We start from the raw sequence: 24,082 nt of genomic DNA, 5'->3' as shown, positions 1-24,082 counted from the left end.
ACTCTCAGAAATAAATAAAAACATTTAAAAATAATGACTCCTAGATTTCTGGCTTGAATAACTTGGTGGACAGTTATGGAGAGAACGGCAGAAAGACAGTGAGTGAGTTGTTTAATTTGGACATGTTAAATGTGAGACGTGAAAAGTCAGGTAGAAATGCCTTATTACACACACTGGTGAGATTAGAATCCGGAATTTACAGCAAAGGTGTGAACTGGAGGTATAAACTGGGAACATCTCAACAGTGGCAGCAGAGACAAAACCCTACAGGAACTAGCAAGATTCCAGCAAGAGAGGACAAAGCAAGGGAAAGGGGCTCGGCACTGGGTCCTGAGGAACTGCAACATCCCGTGGTCAGGCAGAGGAGCTGGCAAAGACGCTGAGGAGGACAGAAAGCGAGATGCAGGGCAGCCAAAGGAGAGCAATGCGTCAGAATCTGAGAGCGTTTCAAGAAGAATGGAGTGGTTGATGGTGTTGAGTGCTCCTTGGGGGTTGCACATGGTAAAGACAGAAAAGTAGTAGTAATTTTAGCAATAAGAAAGTTGGTGGCGGCCTGAAAACAATCAACTTAGGGGGTGCCTGGGTGGCTCAGTCGGTTAAGCATCAGACTCTTAATTTTGGCTCAGGTCATGATCTCACGGTTCGTGAGTTCAAGCCCCGAGTCGGGCTCTGTGTTGACAGCACAGAGCCTGCTTGATATTCTCTCTCTCCCTCTCTCTCTCTCAATAAATAAACTAAAAAAAAAAAAAAAAAAAAAAGGTCAATTTAGGGTCAAAGCCAGTGATACTGTATAGAAGAATAAATGGGAACTGACAAATTAGAAACAGCATCCAGACAATTCTTCAGGAATGTTGGCTATGAAGTGAGTGACATATGACAGAGCAGTGTTTTGTTCGGTTTTAGAGACAACAGAAACCACAGTACCTTTGTAAGGGAATGGTTTAGGAGACAGAGTAACGGTAAAGCAAGGTCCCACAGAAGGCAACAGAGGGCAAATTGCAAAGTACAAGTGGTGCGGCTGATTCAGAAAGAGGTGAAATTAGAGCTTTTATTTCAAGATTAGGAGGAAGTAGATGGAAGAACGTATTTGAGGATTTAGTGGTGGGAAGGTCTATCCTTATTTCTGAAGGTATTTTTTAAAAAGTAGAAATGGATATTGAGGATTAAAGGGATTTAAAGGTCAACCGATTTTTGACAAAGCAGGAAAGAATATCCAATGGAAAAAGACGGACAGTCTCTTCAGCAAGTGGCTGAAAACTGGACAGCGACATGCAGAAGAATGAACATGGACCACTTTCTTACACCATATACAAAACTCAAAACGGATGAAAGTTCTCAATGTAAGACAGGAAGCCATCAAAATCCTTGAGGAGAAAGCAGGCAAAAACCTCTTTGATCTTGGCCACAGCAACTTCTTACTCAACACGTCTCCAGAGGCAAGGGAAACAAAAGCAAAAATGAACTACTGGGACCTCATCAAAATAAAAAGTTTCTGCACAGTGAAGGAAACAATCAGCAAAACTAAAAGGCAACCAACAGAATGGGAGAAGATATTTGCAAATGACATACCAGGTAAAGGGTTAGTATCCAAAATCTATAAAGAACTTATCAAACTCAACACCCAAAAAACAAATAATCCAGTGAAGAAATGGGCAAAAGATATGAACAGATGCTTCTCCAAAGAAGACATCCAGATGGCCAACCATCACATGAAAAAATGCTCCACATCACTCATCATCAGGGAAATACAAATCAAAACCACAATGAGATACCACCCTCACAGCTGTCAGAATGGCTAACATTAACAACTCAGGCAACGACAGATGCTAGTGAGGACGTGGAGAAAGAGGATCTCTTTTGCACTGCTGGTGGGAATGCAAGCTGGCACAGCCACTCTGGGAAACAGTATGGAGGTTGCTCAAAACATTCAAAATAGAACTACCTTATGACCCAGCAATTGCACTGCTAGGCATTTATCCAAGGGATACAGGGATGCTGTTTTGAAGGGGCACATGCACCCCAATGTTTGTAGCAGCACTATCGACAATAGCCAAAGTATGGAAAGAGCCCAAATGCCCATCGATGGATGAATGGATAAAGATGTGGGGTGTGTGTGTGTGTGTGTGTATGTATATGTGTGTGTGTATATATATATATATAATGGAGTATTACTCAGCAATCAAAAAGAATGAAATCTTGCCATTTGCAACTATGTGGATGGAACTGGAGGGTATTATGCTAAGTGAAATTAGTCGGAGAAAGACCAATATCATATGACTTCACTCATATGAGGACTTTAAGCGACAAAACAGATGAACAGAAGGGAAGGGAAACAAAAATAATATAAAAACAGGGAGGGGGACAAAACAGAAGAGACTCTTAAATATGGAGAACAAACTGAGGGTTACTGGAAGGGGTGTGGGAGGGGGGATGGGCTAACTGGGTAAGGGGCACTGAGGAATCTACTCCTGAAATCATTGTTGCACTAGATGCTAACTTGGATGTAAGTTAAAAAATAAATAAATTATTAATAAAAAAAATAAAATGAAATAAAAGGATTTAAAAATTATGCCCAGAAATTATTGGACACTCTTTCCTCCAAGAGGTAAAGCTTAATTCCCCTCAGCTCGTGTGGGGGCTGGACCTAGTGAATTGCTTCGAACAAGCAAGGTGGAAGGGATGATTATGGCACTGGCTTCTTCCTTGCTCCCTATCACTTGCTCTGGTGAAAGCCATCACGTGAGCTGGAAGATCAAGCTCTCTATGGCGAGGAACTGAGGCTTCTCGCCACAGCCATGACTGATCCATCTCGGAAGTGTATTCTCCAGCTTCAATCAAGCCTTCACATAAATACAACCCAACCAACACCTCGATTAAGGCTTCATGAGACCCTGAATGTGAACCAGCCAGCCAAGGGGCCCCAGAATTTCTAACCCATAGACACCATGGGATAATAAATATTTGTTGTGTTAAGCCATTAAATTTGGGACAATTTGTTAATGCAACAATGGATAAGTAACATAAACATTTAAAAAATATTTTTTTGCATCCACATTTCTTGTATCTCTTGCTAATATTTTACTTAATACTCTGCATGAACACGCGTAAGAGTAATTCTTAGATTTCTTTGATCTGTTTTTTTAGGTCTTGGTATCACTGTTGTGCTGGTTTTGAAAAAAGAGATTTGGGAAGCTTTATGTAATAGAATTCCCTATTGGAAAGTTTGAAAGAATTCTTGAAATCTACCCACACCAGTTAATATTTTTTAACTTTTTTTAAACTTTATTTATTTTGAGAGGGAGAGAGAGAGGAAGAAAGAGAATCCCAAGTAGGGGTGCACCCCTGTATTTTTTAACTTTTTAAATAAATCGTGCTGATGATGTTTTCAACTTCTTTCATGGGGTATGCCAAACAACCCTCCCAAAAGGGCTGATTTACATCATCATCGGTGGTATTTGAACATATCCACTTTCTTAATGCTCTGCTAATTAAAAGGTGGCTGAGTCGGTTAAGCGTCAGATTCTTGATTTCAGCTCAGGTCATGATCTCGTGGTTCATGAGAGGGAGCCCCACGTGGGGCTCTGCGCTCACGGCACAGAGCCTGCCTGGGATTCTCTCTTCCTCTCTCTCTTTCTCTCTCTCTCTCCTCCTCCCCTGCTCGCCTTCTTGCTTTCTCTCTCTCCCAAAATAAATAACGTTAAAAACATATTTTGCTAATTAAAAGTTCAAAAACGCAGCTCCTTAGCAGCAATGATCTTGGGGCTCTCAATGTACCCACGAAGCAGGTGGTGACATGAAGACAGTGGAGGCGGGGCTCTAGATTCAAATTGGGGGCGGAGTCTACGTGTGAGAGGATTTGCAAATACTCCTAAGGATGGAGGCATTTGGAGCTAGCCAGGGGAGCCAAGGGAGGAAAGTCAAGGTCGGAGCAGGAATTTGAGCTGTGCTGCCCGCAGGTACTGTCTCTCCTCCTCTCTGGCCACATCGAGGGAGGCGGGAGAGGCAGGCGGTGAGACGTGGAGGGCTTGCTTCACTTCAGTGCTGAGTACCACCTAGTCTCCGGAGAGGGCCCTTTCCAGTTCTGCCTCTCCGAGGGTCTATCCGTAAGTGGCCAGACAATTTAGCACCCAAACCAGTCCATTTTTTTTTTTTCAACATTTATTTATTTTTGGGACAGAGAGAGACAGAGCATGAACGGGGGAGGGGCAGAGAGAGAGGGAGACACAGAATCGGAAGCAGGCTCCAGGCTCTGAGCCATCAGCCCAGAGCCTGACGCGGGGCTCGAACTCACAGACCGCGAGATCGTGACCTGGCTGAAGTCGGACGCTTAACCGACTGCGCCACCCAGGCGCCCCAAACCAGTCCATTTTTGAAAGGGTAGGAGGGTGCTATTAACAAGCTGGACAACAGGCACAAAGACTGTCCCAAATGCTCACCCTCTCTGTGAGGGTGACAGAGGACGACAGAGCAGACTGCTAACTATCAAGAATCTTGATGGCAAATAAGATTCCAAAGACCCAGGGAAGAGACACACTTGAACCCGCACAGCCTCGGGCACTCAGTATTTTCTTAGCTGCTCCTTCACTTACACATTCAAGTGCCAGCTGCTGCGAGCTATTAGAAAGTGAACAGAAACGTGCTATGAGAAGTGATGAATGAGAAGAATCTTCCCCGGGTCAGTGTGTAACCCAGTTGTGTAACCCAGGCTGACCAGGGACGGTATAAAGGCCTGGCCAACTGTGACGAGCCGTGTCAGCCCGGAAGCTGCTCGTTTCCTGAGGTTGCACCAAGCTTGACTTCTGCCCCGTCGCTTTCTTGTCCCCCTTTCCCTAGTTGTAGCGCCCACAGTCACTCCCTTGTAATCACCCTGCACACTAAACTTGGGTCTCAGAGTCCCCTCCCCAGAGAACCCAATTTGTGACAGCACAGTTAGCAATTTTCTCTTGGCGAGAAGAAAGGGGAGGCCAGATCTCTAGGCAGGGAGGGGTAGAGGATGTGATATGACATTTCTATTTAGAAAGTAAAAAAGGCCTATGGCACTTGAAATATAATTTGCACAGCCTGCAAGGCACCTCAAAAGCCCAAAGGAGGGTTCAGATCCAAAAATGGCCGAGTAAAAAGGCTCATCCTACTCCTATCAGCTGTGTGACCTTGGGCCACTATGACCCTCAGTTTCCTTGTCTGTAGAGTGGAAGGATATTTTCTAACACACATTTTAAGGGATTCGTTGAGAAAAAGCACTTTGTACATTAAGATGTTATACTAATTACGACTCCTTTCCACCGCTTTTTCATTCTCAAGAGTTGCAATTACTAACTGCTGGCAACTCCATCAGAATGTCAAGAGAAAGCCATACCTGACCCTGATACCAGTAATTATCATCTTTGCTCTCTTCTCTTCCTGTTTTTCTCAACTCAGTGACATGGGGCTGAGACACAGAGCATATGTGTTTTACGAGTACTGTTGTATATACTGGAGATTTATGGTCCATGCTCTTAATTTAAAGAGTGGGTAAGTCAAACCCATCATTAAGTTACTTTTTATTTGTGTGTAGGTGATTTTTACTCTTGTGGGGCTGGGACTCAATTAAGAAAAAAAAAAAGTTTCCACACTTGCCATAGGAAGCCACCGTAAACTTGTGAGCTGGAGCACTTCAACACTTCTACAAGTCCAATGACTTGGACTGAACCGGCACCTGCTAGAAACGTTCTCTCCACCACAGTCCTCTGCTAGGAGGGGACTTGTCTCTTCCTCCCCATGGATCCACAACCTTATGACTTTGGGCCCCTAAGCTAAAACTCAAGTCTTTCTGTCTCTAAAACGCCATGGCTTCTGGGCTTTCTCTTATGACACTTATCTCATTCTATCTATCCTATTCTATTTAAAAATTATAATTCTTTGGATCTTTTCTTTCCTGATGGGCTGTAAACTTACAACACCTGTCCTCCAGCTGTAATTCACCTGTGCCACCAATGAATGTTTCTTTTTTTTTTAATGTTTATTTTTGAGAGAGAGAGAGAGAGACACTGTGTGCAAACGGGGGAGGGGCAGAGAGAGAGGGAGACACAGAATCTAAAGCAGGCTCCAGGCTCTGAGCTGTCTGCACAGAGCCGGATGCGGGGCTCAAACCCACTAACTGCGAGATCATGACCACGGCCAAAGCCGGACGCTTAACCGACTGAGCAACACAGACGCGCCACCCCGCCCCCGCCAACAATGTTAAGGTGCAAAGTCTTGCAAATTTTCTGAGGCAGTGGAGGTAATGGGAAGGGGAAGAGAGGAGCAAAGCTGGGCTTTTCTCTTCTTGCTAAATCCCTGAAGTTCCTGATAACTGGCACCATGATTTCCAAGCCTGTACTTATTATAATGTATTGGGACCTCAATACTGTGATGCAGAGCTTGACCCTGAAAAAAGTCTTTGTGAACAGTCCCAGCTGGCTTAGCTGGGCCTTTCATTTATGCTTCTGGGGGAGGAACGACTGAGACCTGCTTTGACCTTTAGGGCTGGATGGACCTTCAAAGACAAAGAACAGTGTGCTGCCTACGAGAAGGATGACATCAGAGGGAGAGGGGTGAAGGCCAAAGAATTCTGAGGCCTGTCTCTATGCTGGAGGCAAGCTGGAGTCATCAGGTCTAGAGAGAAACGAGGAGCCAGATAAAGAGAGGCTGTGTTCTATTTGGCCTGGGTGGTTTTTAATAGCTGTTTATAATAATTATAGTTCACATTTATTGAGCACTCGCTGTGGGCCAGGCACCACATACGTGATCTCATTTAAGTTGCTCAGAGGTAGGTACTCTTGTTATCTCCTGTTACAGAGGAGGAAGCTGAGGCCCAGAGAGGTTAAGCAACTTGCCTGAAGTCACACAGCTTTTAAGTGACAGAACCAGGATTTGGCTGCAGGCATTTGTCCTTCATGGCCGGATCTTAGCCCCTGCACTAGTTCTTGTTTGTCCCTCCAGATCTGTGTGTGCCCACAGAAGCTGTCCCCTGCTAACTCTGGGCAGGCTGGCTTCCAGCTGGGTTCAACAGTGGGACGGCAGAAGCAGGAAGTCTGGACAGCGAACAAAGGAAAGGCCAGAGCACTTCTCTGCTTTGATCGTCAGTGACGGCCCCCTCCTCATTCAGCTTCGGAAACTTTCAACCCTTCCCCTTTGGAAGTCTCTGGGTCCTCTAACATCCCCATCTGTTCCCATAAGAGATCATTCATGAAGTCCCTTCCTCTGAGCCACCTAGGGTAGATTGTGCTTCCTGCCAGAGCCCTGACCGCAACATCACTGCCCACGCTGGCGTCCACTTGCTTCGCTCCGTGCCACGCAGATGACAGCAGCAGCCATGGGGAGGGCTGACTCCAGACCAGGAAGCGACGTTCTGTCTGTCTATCACCTTCCCGTGCAAACACGGCCGGCTGGCTACAATGCGAGGTGTGGGAGGTGTGGATCTCGTCTGGATCGTGAGTCCAACAAACCAACTGTGGAAAAACTACTCGTGAGACGTTTGGGGGAGCCTGAATACCGACTGGAAATTTGGTGATTATTGAAGAATTACAGTTGATTTTTTTAGGTTGTGCTAATGGTGATGCGCCGGTGATGTTTAGAAGGGTCCTTATATTTTAGGGATATATGCGGAAATATTTACAGAAGGTTTTCTGAGTCAGTGAAGGTAGTGGGAAGAGTCAGACAGGAACAAAGATGGGCTGTTTCTCTTCTCTTGAGAAGTCTCTGCAGGGAACTGGCCGGGGGAATCACAAGAAATGAAGTCTGGGGGTAGGGTGGGGGCTGTAATAGACAAAACAAGACCCCATGAACTGTAACTGTTAAAACCAGATAACAGAGACAGGAAGTCCCATTACCTTGGGCCCTGGTAGCCATTCTCTCCACGTGTAATATATGCTTGAAATTTTCCCATAATAACACGAGATAGAAGCTAAACTCATTTCTGAAGCCCCTGGACATGGCAGGGAGGCAGCTAAGCAACTGGCAGGAATGCTCCCCAAGGTTGAAACGAAGTTATTTGATGTGACTGCCCACTAGAAGTCAGGTGTAAAAATAACGGTGTTTCTAAATAGGAGCCTCCACACCTATGACACAGGGTATGAGCTCCAGCGCACAGGCTCTGATTTTATTTTTATTTTATTTTTTTTCAGGCTCTGGTTTTAAGAGGAGCTGTTTCCCATACAAGCAGCCCCTCTGTGCAGGCTGAGGGGTTGGGGGGAGTGGTGAGGTAGGCAGTAGGAATTCATTTAGAGGCGCCTGCGTACTCAGTCGGCTGAGCGTCTGACTCCTGATTTTGGCTCAGGTCATGATCTCACGTGGTTTGTGGGTTTGAGCCCCGCATCGGGCTCTGTGCTGGCAGAGCGGGGCCTGCTTGGGATTCTTTCTTTCTTTCTCTCTCTCTCTCTTTCTTTCTCTCTCTCTCTCTCTCTCTCCCTCTGCCTTCCCCCACCCCCCCTCAATAAATAAACATTAGAAAAAAATTCATTTACGATTCATTTCTTTAATGAATAAATAAATGATTACCCCAGCAGGCAAGACAGGCCAAGTGGGCCTCAAAATGCATAATGTGTTTGTATTTCTTTACTATTGAAAATTTCAAACACATAAAATAAGCAGAAAACGGAACATAGTAATGTACCCTTCATCCATTTCAGCCACTATCAGCACTCTGTCATTCTTCTATCATCAGTATCTCCATCCCTCCATGCAAAACTATTCTAGCACGGTATTTAGGTAGGATTTACATAGGCAGGAATGCATAAACCTTAGCTGTACGATTTCGATAAATGGAGGCACCCACTTAACTCACATCTTAACTGCAACACAGAACGTTTTCACCTGCCCAGAAAGTTCTCTCCTGTTCTGGTATTTCTACCTTGGCTTTGCCTGCTTTAGAACTTAAGCACGAGCTTTCAACTGCATTCATGCATGAGCTATATTTGACCCTTGAACAACACAGGCTTCAACTGCGCACGTCCACTGATACGTGGAGTTTTTAACAGCATTGTACCGTAAAGTTTTTTTTTTCTCTTCCCCATGATTTTCTTAACATTTTGCTCTAGCTTCCTTTACTGTAAGAATACAGAACATCATGCACATAACTTACAGAATATGTCATCAACTCTTCATGTTATCAGTAGCCCATCAGCAGTTCAGTTTGGGGGGAGTCAAAAGTTACACATGGCATTTCGCCTGTGTGTGGCATCAGAACCCTGAACCTGATTGTTCAAGGGTCAACTGTAGTTTGCATTCATTATTAGTTTTTTGCCAAGCTAGTCCCCCACCCTTCAGCAAGGAACTAGAGAGATCTGGCTTCAGCTTTAAAACACCAGGCACGTCTTCCATTTGGGGGGGGGGGGCGGAGGGGGGATATTGGGAGGCCATGGGAAAGAAACCTAAGAATCATCGGGAGGTCCCATAAACTGGAGATTCCCAGGCCCCACTTGAGAAGCTCTAATTCGGCCCATCAGGGGTAGGCCCCCAAATCTACATTTTAACAAGCAACTTAGTAAATGATGCAGTCACTGGATGACCTTGGGAGAAACTCCACTCTAGAGAAAGGATAAGAGGGGAGCCTGGGTGGCTCAGTTGGTTAAGTGGCCGACTTCGGCTCAGGTCATGATCTCGTGGTCTGTGAGTTCGAGCCCCGCGTCGGGCTCTGTGCTGACAGCTCAGAGCCTGGAGCCTGTTTCAGATTCTGTGTCTCCTCTCTCTCTGACCCTCCCCCGTTCATACTGTCTCTCCCTGTCTCAAAAATAAATAAATGTTAAAAAAAATTAAAAAAATTAAAAAATAAAGAAAGGCTAAGAAAAGTGTGCCGGGTTGGCTTAGTTGGTAGAGAACGTGACCCTTAATCTCAGGGTTGTGAGTCCAAGCCTCACATGGAGTGTGGAGCCTACCTGAAAACAAACAAAAGTTATTCCTTTATTTATTTATTTTAAAATGTTTATATATCTATTTTTGAGAGAGAGAGAGAGAGAGCAAGTGAGGGGCAGAGAGAAAAGGGGAGAGAGAATCCCAAGCAGGCTTCACGCTGTCAGCACAGAGCCCAGTGCAGGGCTTGATCTCACGAACCATGAGATCCTGACCTGAGCCGAAACCAAGAGTCAGACGCTTAACCAAGTGAGCCACCCAGACACGCCCAAAAGTTCTTCCTTTGGATGAGCCTTCACGTTCAGGGTCTGGCTCCTCCACAATTTCCAGGCCTCCCTTACATAACAGCTCTTCAAATATCTGAGTTGCCCATCATGTTCCTCCCTCAGTCTGATCTTCTCAGCATGGCACAACCCCAATCCATTCAGCCATTTCCAGCAAAGCAGGTCCCAGCATGTCCTAGCAGTCTGATGCTTTCCTCCAGAGGACAGGGGTTTCCTGGAGATCGGACCCCCAGCTCAGGGGCGATAAGAGCAAATCATCTGTTAGACATCTATTAGCACACCAGGAACTATACTAGCCTTTTGACATACAGTGTTCTTTAACCCTCATAAGAACTCTCCCCAAAAGACATTAATATTCCTCTTCTACAATCTGGGAACTAAGGCTCACAGAGGTTGCCCAGGAAGAGCCAGAGCTGGGATGGTGTGATGGTTAGTTTCAGGTGTCAAAGTGGCTATGCTCTTGTACTCAGTTATGCAATTATACACTAACCGAGGTGGTACTGTCAGGATATTTTGTACTTGTGGTTACAGCTACAGTCAACCAAGTGACTTTAAGTAAAAGATTACTTTGCTAATCGGAGTGAGACTCATCCAACCAGCTGAAGGATCTTAAGAGCAAAACTGAGGTTTCACTGAGGCAGAAGACATTCTGCCTCAAGCCTGCAGCATCAGTGCCTGCTGGGAGTGTCCAGCGACCCCAGAGTTGGGACTTGCCAGCCTCCACAACTGCATCAGCCAATTGAAACAAATCTCTAAAACAGATATATAGGGGCACCTGGGCAGCTCAGTCGGTTAAGCGTCTGACTCTTGATTTCAGCTCAGGTCGTGACCTCACGGCTCATGGGTTCGAGTCCCGCATGGGGCTCTGTGCTGACAGTGCGGAGCCTGCTTGGGATTCTCTCTTTCTCTCTGCCCCTCCCCTCCTCAAAATAAATCAATGAACATAAAAAAAAAAAAAAACTAGATGTATACACATGCATACATGTATATTTATCATACTGGTTCTGTTCTCCGAAGAACCCTGATGCCAATGGGAAGCCAGTTCTATCCAACCTCAAAAGGCCATGCCTTGCCTCTACGTCACTGTCCATACTCTGCCAACCACTATCTGCAACTCAACCCAAACCAACCCAGGTGTGTGTCTGAGCCTCAGCCAGCTTCTGCTGCCCAGAGGTGTACTGGAATATTAACACAGGTCCTTAACAACTAGATTTTGAGAATAAGCTACTCATATCAAGAAACTGCCGTAGATGGGGGAAGCGTGTTTCCCCCAAGTTTGAAGTTTTGTAGTGTGTGGGAGGTATGGTTTACTCGGTGCTTAACAGTGGTGATTTGTTCTATTCCGGGCAAGGTCACTAACTTGCTATATCACTTTAGGCAATCCTAAATTTCACCACCTGATTAATGATCATGTCAACCTGAAAGTCGGCTTTCCATGGCCCCCATCCACTCAAACTGGCATTAAATGGTCAGACGGCCTATCAGGATTTCAGATCTGACCTACTTTCCAGTCGGGGCGCTATCTAGCCTTGAATGACCCAAGACCCGTTCAAGCTCATGGCATTCTGGAAGTTCTGGCAAGGCAACGTGACGGATGGGTGAGGAGTGCTCAGCAGAGGTGGGCTGCACCGGCCTCTGCCCTTGACCCTGGCCTTGGTGCTACTTGCAGGTTCAAGTGAAGACTCAGTTTCCAAGCTCAAGACGCTGCAGTCCCAAGGAGAGGATGCCAAGGCCCACCTATGAAACATTACACAGTGCAGCCGGGCTCAAAGGAAAGAACAGGAAATGCTTATCGCAGAGGTGATGATAGTTGAGAGAAGTCTGAGAATGTAGCAGTAAAAGACTTGGAAGGGATGAAAGGACACATTCTGGGCCAAGGTGACAGAGTGAGGTGCAGGAGAGCACGGGGCGGTCTGGGGAAAAGGAAGGGAGAAAGTTTTAGGTGGAAAGTAGGCCACAGGTAGAACCTAAGTGGGAGATGAGCTCAGCTTGGGCAGCTGGGGAGATGGGTCACACTAGCCTAATGGGGCGCCTCAAATGACAAAAGATTGAATTGGTAGGTAGGTAATGAGCTGGTGGACGCTCCCCAGATGAAAGTGAAGAGATGACCGTGAGCTTTGGAAACCTGTGCCGGGCAAGAGAAGGAATAGGAATAAATCGGGGCAGGGGCGTCACAGCCCCAGCTGAATTAACAGCAGTAGCAGGGCTTACTGTGTACCAACCCTAATTTGTATGATCTCATTTAACCCTCACAACTCCCTAAAGTACTCTTACCATCCCACTTTGCGGATAAGGGAACCAAGGCACAGAAAGGTTAAAAAGTGTGCCCCAGATCACACAACCTGTCAGCAGTGAGCCGAGATCTACAGCTACCCCTGCCTCGGGTTTGACTCCAGCGTCAAGTAAACTTGACCACTGGCCCAGCCTGCCTCGGGAGTCCCAGCCCGGGCCCTGCGCTCTGATTTCTGAGCTGAGCAGCAGGGAAACGATACAAGGGACACTGCAGAGGGTGATATTTCTATAAACCGCATATTGAGGTGAAAAACTGACTGGAAGAAGTCTGAAGTAAGGTTCCTTGGGGTTGGTTGTACATGAAGCCAGCAAAAAACACCCCAGGTTTGCTCATGGGCTTACACCAAGTCCTGCAGCAAATGATCGTACACATAGACCAGCTGCTTCCAGAAACTGCTGCAGCCTACTTGCTCAACAAGGTGAACGCCCCAAGAGTTGCCAGGAAAAGGGAGATGGTGACTGCATAACGGATTGAATCGTGTCCCTCAAAATTCCCATGTTGAAGTCATAACCCTCAGTATCTAAGAGTGTGCCTTTGTTTGGAAATGGGGTCAATGCAGATGCAATCAGTTGAGTCGGGTGGGCCCCGATCCTGTACGACCAGTGTCCTTACAAAAGGGGAAGTTTGGCTACAGGTGTGCACACAGGGAGAGTGTCTCGTGAAGATGAAGGCAGAGATTGGGGCGACACCGTAGAAACCAAGAGTCACCAAAGATGGTCAGCAAACCACCAGAAGTTAGCAGAGAGGCCTGGAACAGACTCTCCCTCTCAGCCTCATAATGAACCAGGCCTTGACCTCCGACTTTTCACCTCCAGAACTGGGAGACAAATTTCCGCTGTGTAGGCCACCCAGTTGGTGGCACTTTGTTAGAGCCGCCCTGGGACACTGATACAGTGACCCTATGCCATCTTCTCCTGTGTAAGGCCATAGGTGAATGTTCACTGCGTCCTTAAGCAAAGAGCCTCCTCTGAAACTTGGTTACACAGCGATGTATGAAGGTGTAAGACTACTTTTGTATCATAGGCGTGAGTTAAAAACAAGCAAGTGTTTGAGATCTCATCTATCTCCAACTGCCCAGGCACCAGTGACTGATTAACTTTGCTTTTGAAATGAAAAACCAATTTTACTTTAACAATTAAGGAGCTTCTTTCTCTTCCTTTACGCTTAGATTCTTCCTGTGACCCAAAGAAACCCAGTCTAACCCACGAGGTCCTGCTGGACCCCTCACGCAGCACAGGGTCCCTCTCCTGGGGGCTTGAAACCATTATCGAGATGACCACAAGCCTCTCAGCTTCAAAGGGGAGACAGCTCTCTGAAATGCTGATGGCTGGTTATAGGCCAACATATGCTCACACATTCAATTCTGCAAAAACTGTTCAATTCTTTGTTTAACCTGTGCGTTACTTTGAAAACACGTGCATCATCGGTCATGAGTGAATGGCTGTGGTTATGAAGGGAAGCAGGTCTACCCTGGGGAATTCCGGGTTCTGTTTTCAGATGATGATTGGCCCCGCTAAGAAGTGAAACCAAAGCAGTATTTCTTCTGATACTTGGAAAATCCCCTACTCCGAAACAGTTTTGCATATGTACAAAAATTATGGAAAATTATACCGTTAAGACCAGAATCTCCTACAGCTCAAATAAGCCACTGAAATTATCTATTTAAAGACAAACAAAACTGGGCACCTGGGTAGCTCAGTTGGTTAAGCATCCAACTCTTGATTTTGGCTCAAGTCATGATCTAACGGTTCGTGAGTTCAAGCCCCACATCGGGCTCTATGCACTGACCGAGGGAAGCCTGCTTGGTATTCTCTCTTTTTCCCTGTCTCTCTCAAAAATAAATAAACTTTAGGGGCGCCTGGGTGGCTCAGTCGGTTGAGCGTCCGACTTCAGCTCAGGTCACGATCTCGCGGTCCGTGAGTCCGAGCCCCGCGTCGGGCTCTGGGCTGATGGCTCGGAGCCTGGAGCCTGTTTCCGATTCTGTGTCTCCCTCTCTCTCTGCCCCTCCCCCGTTCATGCTCTGTCTCTCTCTGTCTCAAAAATAAACGTAAAAAAAAAATTTAAAAAAAAAAATAAATAAATAAACTTTAAAAAATAATAAAAACAAACAAAACAAACCTATGCTGTTCCTGTAGGACAAAACACTCTCTCTTGTCGAAGTTAACAGTAGCCACCTTGCAAGAGCAGGGGAGGGGCAGAGAGAGGACAGAGGATCTAAAGCGGGTTCCACACTGACAGCAGTGAGCCCAATGTGGGGCTCGATCTCATGGACCAGAAATCATGACCCGAGCCAAAGTTGGACGCTCAACCAACTGAGCCAACCAGGCACCCCCACACTTCTAAGCCAACTACACGGAATGAACTGATTCTCACAATCCTGTGTGGTGGGGACCTTTACTATTCCCATCGCGCAGGTGAGGAAAATGAAGCACAGACAGGCAAGGAAACTGGCCCAAGGTCACAGAGCTGTAAGTGGTAGAGGGCTGGGATTCAAAACCAGGCAGTCTGGCTGCAACACACCACACCCAACCCCCTAACAAGCAAACAACCAGCTCAGACTTATAAACAGGACAAAAGGAAACAAAGTGAGTGGGGACTGGTTAAGTAGCGTGGGTTGAGAACCGAGGCAGAAAGAAGAGAACAGCAATTATATTCCAAGCACGGGGCTGGCGCTTCACACATGCTGTTCCCATTTAATTCGCACAAACCTTGAAGTCAGTGTTACTCTCCCACTTGAGAGGTGAAACACTGAGGCTTGGAATGATTAAAGGAACCTGTATGAGGGCACATTAGTAAGTGATATCCCTAAACCCAGGTTTGCGGATTGCAAAAACCCGCGCTGTTTTCCCAGCCCATTTTCCGCAGAGTCATGGTTTCAAATTGTAACCTCAGTATTATGGATGGTACAATCTGCTTTTAAAAGCCAACCCGGGGGGGCGCCTGGGTGGCGCAGTCGGTTAAGCGTCCGAGTTCAGCCAGGTCACGATCTCGCGGTCCGTGAGTTCGAGCCCCGCGTCAGGCTCTGGGCTGATGGCTCAGAGCCTGGAGCCTGTTTCCGATTCTGTGTCTCCCTCTCTCTCTGCCCCTCCCCCGTTCATGCTCTGTCTCTCTCTGTCCCAAAAATAAATAAACGTGGAAAAAAAAAAAATTTAAAAAAAAATAAAAAAATAAAAGCCAACCCGGGGCTGCCGGCTCAGCTGGTTAAGCATTGACTCTTGATTGCAGTTCAGGTCACGATCTCGAGGTGCATGGGATGGAGCCCTGCACTGGGCTCTGCGCAGACAGTGAGGAGCCTGCTTGGGATTCTCTCTCTCCCTCTCTCTTTCTGCCCTCCCGGGCTTGCGCTCTCAAAATAAATAAATAAACATTGGAAAAAAAAAAAAAAGTCAATCCAGCACTGGAGAGTGGTGGTGCTGAGGACAGGAGTGGGAGGCATCACCCCCATCCCAGCTGCAGGCTGGTTCAGAGAACCTGGGTACAGACACAAGTGCTTAATTAAAGTGCTAGCCTGGGGGGTGCCTGGGTGGCTCAGTCGGTTAAGCGTCTGACTTCGGCTGAGGTCATGAAATTGCGGTCCATGAGTTCGAGCCCCGCATCGGGCTCTGTGCTGACAGCTCAGAGCCCGGAGCCTGTTTCAGATTCTGTGTCTCCCTCTCTCTCTGACCCTCCCCCGTTCAAGCTCTGTCTCTCTCTGTCCCCAAAATAAATAAACGTTAAAAAAAAAAAATGTTTAAAAAAAATAAAGCGTTAGCCTACGATCCGAAAGCTCAGGTTCTAGTTGCACCTCTGGCACCAATTAACTGCGTGGCTTTACCCAGGTCCCCTAACATCGCTGGTCCTCTATTTTCTTTTAGTACAAATCGTTTGGAAGGATGCCCGGTCTGCCTACCTCACAAGGTTGCTTTAAAAAAAAAAAAAAAGTATTGCCAAACACATACAAACTTACAACCAAACTTCCTTATGTTTTCTTTGTTTTTGCGAATCCAGGTGAATTGGCTGTGAAAATGTAGGGTGTTCAGCACCTGATCATCACCAGGATGCATATCACCGGGGCACCCCAGCAGCTGCCACGGTCCAGCAGGTCCACACGTGCTAGCTGAGGAAGGCAACACCAGGAGAACGGCCCCGTAGGAACTTCATTCTCCCCGCTAGGAAAGCTGGGCTCAAGGCCTCCATGGAGGTGCGGCCAAGCCTTGGCCCCCAGAGCTTCCCCGAATGCGGGTTTGCAGAGACTAAATAAGGTAATGCTGGGAAGGGGAGGGAACAGCTTCACCTCTCCCCAGGTCCGGGTTTGCTTTGCAAGGCGGGTGACATGAAGCGGGGTGGGGGGGGGGTGCCATCTGCTACAGCATGGAGCATTGGGTTTCTCTCCCCACCCCCACTCCCCTGCTGCAGAATCGGGAAAGGTTGCAGTGCCCCAGGCACCACCCCTTAGGAGGCAGAGGATTCAGGTGAAGGCCGAGACTAGATGAGTGAGTGGGAAGAGCCTTCCACTTTTTGTTTTCCACAGGAGCCCACCCAGACTCGCACTAACCCCCATCCCATTAGTTCCGGCCTCAGGAAGAGGAAGGGATCGGATCTGCATAACAGTGAATCACAAGCACTTCGGCACAATGACCCCTCCAGGAGAGGGTGGAGAAGCTCGTCTGGCAACTGCCTACACAAACGGGGCAATTCTGAAGAGCAGCAAACAAACCCGTCTACCCCAGTTCCCATTGTGCATGAGATTGCGCTCCACAAAAACAATGTCCAAGGAACACCTGTTGATCGATACCAAACGTTAACACTCAGATTTGGGCCAAGAGACAATTAAAAAGGTCACTATGAAGGAACTTTGGGCAAGATGGTTTTGTGAAAATTGGAACTAAGTGTCCTTAGACTCCAGCAGCTAGTGGGAGCACCACATAGATACTTCCATCAGTCTATCTCAGCGAGCTCTGTTTCAAAAGGAAGTTAACCCAAGGGATTTGAACCCATAAGCCAAAGGGCACTTAAGTCACTAGGTGACCGCCAGGGCACATGCTTTCTTTATGCTAATTAGAAGTTACACAGGTTCCAGGAGGGAGGAGGGTTTTTAGGAGCTGGGGATGGTTAGGTCAGCAGACCGTCCACCAACTGGCCTCAGACTGAACACTGACCATGGCACTTTAATCCAGGCAAGCACCAAAACGAACTGCAACTGGGTTAAAATCCGGGAAGGGGCCATCACGTTAGGCGGGAGAGTGAGCTCTTAAAGAGAAACGTGTCCTCCTGGTGGCCAAGGCCACTTTTGGATTCCCCGGTTCGGACACAGGTTCCGGAAAAACACATCTCCGTGTACACGACGTACTGAACGAAAACCGTAGGCGAGAAAATCACCAGTTACCCTTCTCCCCTCCACTGCCCCGAACTAGCCTTGACAGCCATCAAACACAGGAAAAAGGTATCCCCTACGGACAAACGGATGATTTCACCCACTTCTTTCTCAAACACCCAAAAGCCACAGCGACAGCACTAACAGCTTTTGTTTGGATTCACAAAAAAGGGAGGCGAGAGTGATCCCGAAACTGCAACCACCCAGGGACTGAGGGTGGAAGAAGAGCGGGTGTGCTCCCTCCCGGGTCCGTCACAACACTCCAGGGCTCCTGGCCAGCTCCCCCAGCACCGTGCTCGAGTCCCAGCTCTCCGGTTACCTGGCTCGCTGCGGCGTCCAGCACTTGAGCCGTCGGTTCTGCGGATGCCTTCTCCTCTTCCCCAGCGTCCAAGGGGCTACTCGCAGCCTCTCGGGGGTCCCCGCCATCCCCCGGCGCAGCCTGGCTACTGTCGTCCACGCTGGCGCCGACTCCCCCGGCGGAGGCGGCGGCGGCGGCGCCGAGCAGTCCGTGGGCTCCGTCGGCGTCCCCGGCCGCCACGCTGTGCACCAGCCACGCATCCACTCGGGTGCGGGGGATGAAGGGGACCCCCAGCGCGCGCACCTCCCGGAGCAGCCGGCCTGCGGACTCCGCCGCGGGGTCCAGCTCGCGGCCTTTGGGGTGCAACTGGTCCGCGCGCCCCCACACTCCCGAGGCCGGGAAGGGGCTGAGTGCATAGGCGGAGCTCGTCGGACCGCTGGCTAGCAGCAGCTCATCCCAGAGCCGGGTGGGCGGCGGGAGCAGCAGGTAGAGGTCCAGGTCAAGGTCCAGGTGGAGCTCCGCCAAGCTCAGCAGGATGGTGAGGTGCAGGAGGCCGCCGCCGTCCGACCACCACGGCTTCAGGTACTTCATCTCCCGCCGCGCGCCCCGGGACGCCCCTGCTGGCGCCCGCGGGTCCCTGCGCTGCTGCGGCCGCCGCTTTGGCACGTGCGGGCCCGGCGCTCTGCGGGCACCTGCCCGGAAGAGACCGAGAAGCGAAACAATGGACCCAGGCGCGCAGGGGCCGTCGCGGGCTCCGGGACCGGGCACAAAGACGCTCCCTCCGCAGCCGGCGCTGTGCCAGGGGCTCAGGAGAGGCGGAAGAGGAGCCACCTGCCCGGAGACCCAACCCGCCCGCCTTCCCCGCAGCCCTGCGCTGAAAGCAAGCCCCGCCCCTCCAGCTAGGCTCCGCCCCGGGCCGCGGGCGCTGCCGCCGGGGACACGCCCACGACCGCCCCCAGGCTCGCGCCCGTGGGAGGGGCCCGCATGGGGCGGGGCTCCCCAGCTCAAAGGTTCTTTATTCGGGGGGAACGCAAAGCTTTCTGGGAGCAGAGGTTGTTCTGGGCACCAGGTGGCCCCAGCCCAGTGCCCGGGGGCCTGGCTGCTGTATCTGAAGGCGCGGGGTGGGGGTGGGGGTCAGGGGTAGAGGTGGGTGCGAAGGGACAGGATATGTAAACTAGGGGAAAGCAGACACCCTGGGCAGCATGCAAAGGGCTTCCGCCCACATGAGAACACTGGGCTGGCGCAGTGGGTTTGAGAGTATGACCTTTGACTTCGTATCCTGGCCCCACCATCAGCCAGTCGTGTGACCTTGACTAAGTTGCTTAACTTGTCTGTACCTCAGTTCTCTTACCTGTAAAATGGGGATAATAGTACCTGTCCAGTAGGGATGTGGTGAAGTCAGATGAAATACTCTTTGTAAAGCCCGGAGTTTGACATATAGATTCCACAGCTGCCATTGAGATCAAGCAGCATCCCATCCAAACCCTTGTTCTTCCCCACCCCCCACCTCACCCCTCCAGGCCCTGTGCTCCAGCCTCACAGCTCACTGTTTCCTGAGCAAGCCCTGCACACTGCTAGACCTTGCCACGTGGTCCCCTTTGTTCCTTAAGAGAGGGTTAAGAGCACCAGCCCTAGAATTACCCTGTATGAGTTCAAATCCTCCCCTCCACCGCTTACTAGCCTGGCTTGGACAAATTTCTCCCTCTGTCTGTGGCTCAGTTTCCTCCCTGTAAAGTGGTTTTAATAATAGCACTTCCCCAGGAGAGTTGTGAACCCTAAATGAGATGCATGCAGACCACTAACCACAGCACTTGGCATAGAAAGTGTTCTGTGTTACTCATTATTTATGTCACCCGTCCTCCGAGGCTTACCCCAAAAATACATCCTCTGAATTTTCACCATTTGGAATTAATCTCTCCCCCCCCCCCATATTCTCCCACAGTGCAACACTTGGCCCATTCCACTTTGTATTATAGTGGAGGACATGTCTCATTTGCCCATTGTAAATTATTGAGGATAAAAAAAAACAAAAAAACAAAAACAAAAAAAACCTGTTTGGCTCACTTCTGTGCTCACATGGTACTCAGTACGGGGCCTTGCAAAAGTAGCTTTTACTAACCCTCACTCCCTTCCTTGGAGCAGGGAGAGAATAGAAGGGGATGACCAACTGAGGTTTGGCAATTGTGTGAGGAGCTGAGCAAGAAAGACTTGTTTTTAAAAGCCCCTTTCTCGACATAGTTCTCTCTTCTGGGCCCGGTGTGAAAAGTTCACACTAGATTTCATTTTCCCCACTGAGAATCAGGGGGGCAGAAGCAGACTTCTTAAAGTTGCTTCTGCTTTAAGCCTTGAAGGATGGGTTAAGGGGTGACAAAGAGGCAAGAAGAGGGATGACCGCCAGCCTAGTGAGGTTTGGGACAGAAGCCTTGTTCACAGCACTTAGTGCCTGGGCTGGGGATTCAGGCTCTGGGCTCAGTGAATGTCCACCGAATTCCGGTTTTTACAAGGACCTACTAAATTGCCTGATGCTGTTGCCGAAGACTGAAGGACATGAAATGGATACTTTTGCTTGGTGAGTTTATGATTTTATTAGGGAGATTAGATATAGATATGTGACACACTTAGAAACAAGAGAAAGGATGTACTCACGTGGGAAAATATTGAGATGTACGTGACCATTAAGGAAGTGCTGTAAACCAGGTGAGAACAGGGATGGGGCTCTCTTCAAGGTCTTATCTTCCAGAACCTTGCACAGAGTTGGTGCTCCAGAAAGATTGTTTTCAGTTGAGTTGAGGAATTTACACTTGAGAAGCGTTTTCAGGGATCTGAGTAACAGACTAGCATCAGGAAGGGCCCTCAAACTTCCTAACATTAGTTGGGAAAGGGGTTGGTCCCTCATCTTCAAAAATGTGCATGGAGGGGCACCTGGCTGGCTCAGTCGGTGGAGCGTGCAACTCTTGATCTTGGGGTTGTGAGTTTGAGGCCCACGTTGGGTGTAGAGATTATTTAATAAAAAAAAAATCTTTAAATATAAAGAAAGAAAGAATAAATAAATAAGCACGTGGATAATCATATTATTTGTCAGACTGCTTCATTCCAAAGTGCCTTAATTCTAGCTCACAGATTAGTGACGAGGAGGGCCTATAAAGGACCTTGCAGTAAAATCTTAAACAGGAGACTCAGGATCAGTCCCACACACTCTTGACTTTAATCAAAACAAAAGACCCCAGTTTTAGGTTTGCAGAGAGAGTGGAGTGCAAACAGAAGGAATGACTTCTACTCAGGTTTTTTAAAATTTCTGGAATCCCACCATCCAGAAGTAGCCAAGTGAAAAGTACAAACGATTGTCTTGTAACAGCCTTGAAAAGTAACCTGCATTTATTAAAATCCTTAAATTGTTGCTACTCAAAGGATGGTCAGAGACTGGTGCCAATCCACAAACTATTTGTTTCTGGTCCTCATGAGGTAAGTAATAGAATCAAAAGCGTTTAGAAGTTTTTATAGCAGTTTGACATTATGCGACATCCAGTGGGTTTGCTTTTTTACGCCTTTGTTATTTTTTTAGAAATGAATATTTATTTTAAAAAAGTATCGACGTTCAACAGATGGTGGGGGGGGAAGAAAAGGGCTCCTTCATCAGGATTACTTTGCAAAGCACGGCTTTAAATGGCATTCCTGTGAGGTAGGCGGGTTCTAAGATGACTTCCTGGGCTCCCCTTGCCCTGTGTGTGGGCGGAGCCTAGTGATTTACTTCTAACATATAGACTATGGCAAAAGTGATGGGATGTCATCCTCGAGGTTAAGTTACAAAAAGACTCAGTGGCTTCTTTTTTGCTTGCTGAATTTGTTCTGGCTGCTATAAAAAAATAACATAGGACTGGGTGGCTCATAAGTCTATCGTTCTGGAGCCTGGGAATCCAAGATTCAATGTGCCACTGTGGGTGGGTTTTGGTGGGAACCCTCTTCCGGGCTGCAGAATGCCGACATCCGGTTGTATCCTTACCTGGTGGAAGGGGCAAGGGAGCTTTCTCAGCGGCTTTTATAAAGGCGCTAATCTCATTCACGATAGTTCCATCCTCATGACCTACCCACCTCCCAAAGGTCATGCCTCCTAATAACATCATCTTGGGGGGATAGGTTTCAATACATGAATTTTGGGGGCACACAAGAATTCAGACCATAGCACTCACCTCCTCTCTCCATCTCTTACTCTCGCCTTCTTGGAGAGGGCCTCTGTGTTGCGAATACCCTATGAACAAGCTCATGTGGCAAGGCACTCATGTCTTCAGCCAATAGCCAGTGAGACCCTGAGGCCTGCCAACGGTCTCTTGAGTGAGCTTTGAAGTACATTTTATCCCAGTTGAGGTCTGAGATGACTGTAGCCCACTCTAGCTTCTCGATTACACCTTGCAGAAGACCCTCAAGCCAGAGGATGTATCTAAGTGGCACATTGTGACCCAGAAAAAAACTCTAAGATAACAAATGTTCTTTCCAACCACTAAATCTTGGGGTAATTTGTTACACAGCCTAGATAACTAACATACCCTGTGTCAGAAGAGGACATCAGACAAGTGGAAAGAAACACTGAAAATGCAACTGTAATTGTTCTGTGTGGTTAGTGATATAGTCAATGAATAATTTATAACTACCAAGTAGCATTGCAGCAGCACATCCTGGTCCTTAGATACAATAATCTCGTTTACCCCAATCATAAATGTAAGATTGTAACTTGGCATGAAGGATAGTTACTATGAAAACATAGCCATCAAGAGCTGCTGTGAATTGAGCTCCCGTGCTTTCTTCTGTGGCAACTCCTTGTAAGTATCTATCCAAAATCAGCAAAAAAGAAAACACGTTAGAACTTTGCAATCCTTCTTTTGAAAGTTTCGCTAATATTAGCCACAGAAAAATTTCAATTTGTAGTAGAAATTCCGGGATTGAGCAAAATAGCCCATTAAAAGTCCACGACATGAATTCAGGCAGAAGTCATTTTACCTAGGAGGAAGAATTAAGCATCGCTAGTTTCCAAACAGATATTAGTCACTAGAATTTAAATGGCTCTGCAGTTGTTAAGACATTTTACCAAAGGCTTCTGCAAAATAGATTTAAGAATGGCCTCATTTGCTATCTGGTACCAGTCTTGGTGATGATGAATCAATTGATACCTAATTGTATCGTGCTCTTCCTTTTTGATCTATTACACAAAAATAACCAATCCTGTATTTAGGGTATAGTTTTGATTTCTACCTTACAGTCTTGTTAGGATGAAACACACACCACCGATTGGGGAGCCTCAGACTCCTTATGTGAGAAATAGGTTTGTTTAAGGCTAGGCCAATGCCAAGGAACTCACAATCTAAAGGGTTTTGCTTCCTCCCACCTGGTCTCTGTAGTATGAATAAGAATTCTTATATTCAGGTTAAAGTTCCAGAGTTTGATCGTTGTGTGTGTGTGTGTATGTGTGTGTGTTTAAGACACACAGACAACAGAAAGGGAATTATGAAGAGAGGCATGGGAGACAGAGTGAGGCTGATCAGCAGGGAATGAGAAATCTACGAGTTTGCACCATCCACGTTTGGGAACAAAAGAAATTAGCATTGCCAACCTTGGTCCTGTCCATCACAACTGAAGCGCCTACCACCTAAAATATTGTGGGGCTCGTTCTGATTAACCACCCACACAAACAGAATCAGAGTGGCTAACCACTACAGTAAATGACCCCCAAATCTCAGTGGCTTAACCCAGTGAAAGTTGACTTCTTATTTCACTGTTCAAAAAAGTGTTTGGGATAAGGAGAGTCTGCACTTTTTTGGGTCATTTGAGGACACAGGCCGTTTCCTTATTGTGGCTCTGTCTTCTTCCCCGTCCTCAGCATCTTCTCCATTGGCTGGTGATGAAGAAAGAGAGTGAAGACCAAGCATGGGAGGAGGGTTTGATGGGCTGGGCCTGAAAGTGGCACCCATGACTTCTACTCACATTCCATTGGCCAG

At 47.7% G+C, this 24,082-nt stretch overlaps 1 protein-coding gene across 1 annotated transcript in view; it reads right to left on the bottom strand.

Moving 5' to 3' along the window:
- The window catches only part of NFE2L3 (NFE2 like bZIP transcription factor 3), a 32,080-nt gene extending 13,137 nt beyond the window's left edge, over positions 1–18,943 (bottom strand). The window contains exon 1 of the mRNA XM_047096995.1: positions 18,117–18,943. Coding sequence (XP_046952951.1) covers positions 18,117–18,686 — 570 coding nt within the window. The 5' untranslated portion in view covers positions 18,687–18,943. The remainder of the gene's footprint in view (positions 1–18,116) is intronic.
- Between the last annotated feature and the right edge of the window lie 5,139 nt (positions 18,944–24,082).

Source organism: Lynx rufus, unplaced genomic scaffold (genome assembly GCF_022079265.1).
Source record: "Lynx rufus isolate CCGP_SWC_20201006 ecotype Redwood Valley unplaced genomic scaffold, mLynRuf1.p SCAF_4, whole genome shotgun sequence".
Lineage (NCBI taxonomy): Eukaryota > Metazoa > Chordata > Mammalia > Carnivora > Felidae > Lynx > Lynx rufus.
Note: the sequence above shows the minus strand (reverse complement) of the source record. Positions and strands in the feature narration are given on the sequence as shown.